General features: G+C 43.9%; 1 protein-coding gene across 1 annotated transcript in view; it reads left to right on the top strand.

The window, feature by feature from the left end:
- The first annotated feature begins 254 nt into the window (after window positions 1-254).
- LOC102766103 (disintegrin and metalloproteinase domain-containing protein 20-like) overlaps window positions 255-1530 on the top strand; it is a 1956-nt gene continuing 680 nt past the window's right edge. Inside the window, 2 exon segments of the mRNA XM_015568457.1 lie at window positions 255-647; window positions 649-1517. Coding sequence (XP_015423943.1) covers window positions 255-647; window positions 649-1517 — 1262 coding nt within the window.

The following is a 1530-nucleotide window of genomic DNA, read 5'->3' as shown; positions in this document are numbered from 1 at the left end:
ACATGTCTTGAGTCAAACACTAATCCATTTTAACACTTGTCTTTTTCTTCCTCCTCCACCTTGGCCTGCTCATAACCCCAAACACTGTCTCTACTCTGCTTTTTATTTTCTCTTCCAGTGTGCTACTATGCTGGTATGAGCCTGCCAGAGAACAGACTCAAAGTCAATGCTGAATGCCCAGCTCAGAGGGAACAGTGATGCTTCCTGCCTGTCCTATTTTGCTCTCACCAATGGCTGTGTATGGTGGCTCCATAATGGCTGTGAGTGAAGCCCTGGTGTGTGTCAGGAACACTCTCCTGTCACTCTGGCTGGCTGTAATTCTGTTCCTATATGGATGGTCCCAGGCTGTGCACTCCCGACCCCATGGTGCCCCAGAAGTGGTGATTCCCTTGAAGGTAGCAGGCTTTGGCATGAAGACTAGAGACTGGCTCTCTTACAGAATGCATTTTGGGGGCCAGAATCAGATAATCCACATGAAGGTCAACAGGCATTTTCTGTCCAGACACTTCCGAGTATTTACCTACACAGACCAGGGCGCTCTCCTTGAAGACCAGCCTTTTGTAAAGAATGACTGCTACTACCATGGTTATGTGGAGGGGGACCCAGAATCCCTGGTTGCCCTCAGTACCTGTTTGGAGGGTTTGCAATTTGGGGGGGTTGCAAGGAATATTACAGACAAATGACGTTGTTTACGAAATAGAGCCCAAGAGACTTTCTACCACATTTGAACATTTTATATATAAAGTGGACAGTGAGGAGACACAATTGCCACCCATGAGATGTGGAGTAACAGATGAAGAAATAGCAAGACAACTGAAGTTTCATGAGAGTGTTAATTTCACTTTGATGCAGAGCGGGTATGAAGGCTGGTGGACTCACAGGCGGCTTCTTGAACTGGCCGTGGTGGTGGACCACAATCGCTATCTTCATCACGAAAGCAACACCACAGCTGTGCAGTATGAAGTATGCTTTATTGTCAATGAAGTTGAATATTTTTTATATTCTCTAGATGTTGATGTTGTTTTAATGGGAATTGAGGTCTGGACTGAAAAAAACCCAATTAAAATGGGTTCGATAGGTAATGCCCTGGGCACATTTTGCAATTGGAAGCAAACTAGCTTTAATAAGCGCATTCCCCATGATGTTGCACATCTTTTGGTAAAGCATGGCTTTGGTATTTTTATTGGCCTAGCCTTTGTTGGAACAGTATGTAACTCTATTCGTAATTGTGCAGTAGAAAGTTTAATGGACAATAATTTGAGTGCTGTTGCACACACTGTTTCCCATGAGATTGGTCATAATTTTGGTATGAATCATGATGACAAAACTTGTACATGTGGACAAAAACAATGCATAATGTATCCAGTAAGATCAAAAGGAATTAGATTCAGCAACTGCAGCTATGCTAGCTTCATGAAAACTATTGCAAGGCAAAGCTGCATCTACGTTTCATCAAATGCAGGGAACATCTTCACACTTGCACAGTGTGGGAACAGTGTGGTTGAAGAAGGAGAAGAGTGGGGCTGTGGC

The sequence above is a fragment of the Myotis davidii genome, unplaced genomic scaffold (genome assembly GCF_000327345.1).
Source record: "Myotis davidii unplaced genomic scaffold, ASM32734v1 scaffold404, whole genome shotgun sequence".
Lineage (NCBI taxonomy): Eukaryota > Metazoa > Chordata > Mammalia > Chiroptera > Vespertilionidae > Myotis > Myotis davidii.
Note: the sequence above shows the minus strand (reverse complement) of the source record. Positions and strands in the feature narration are given on the sequence as shown.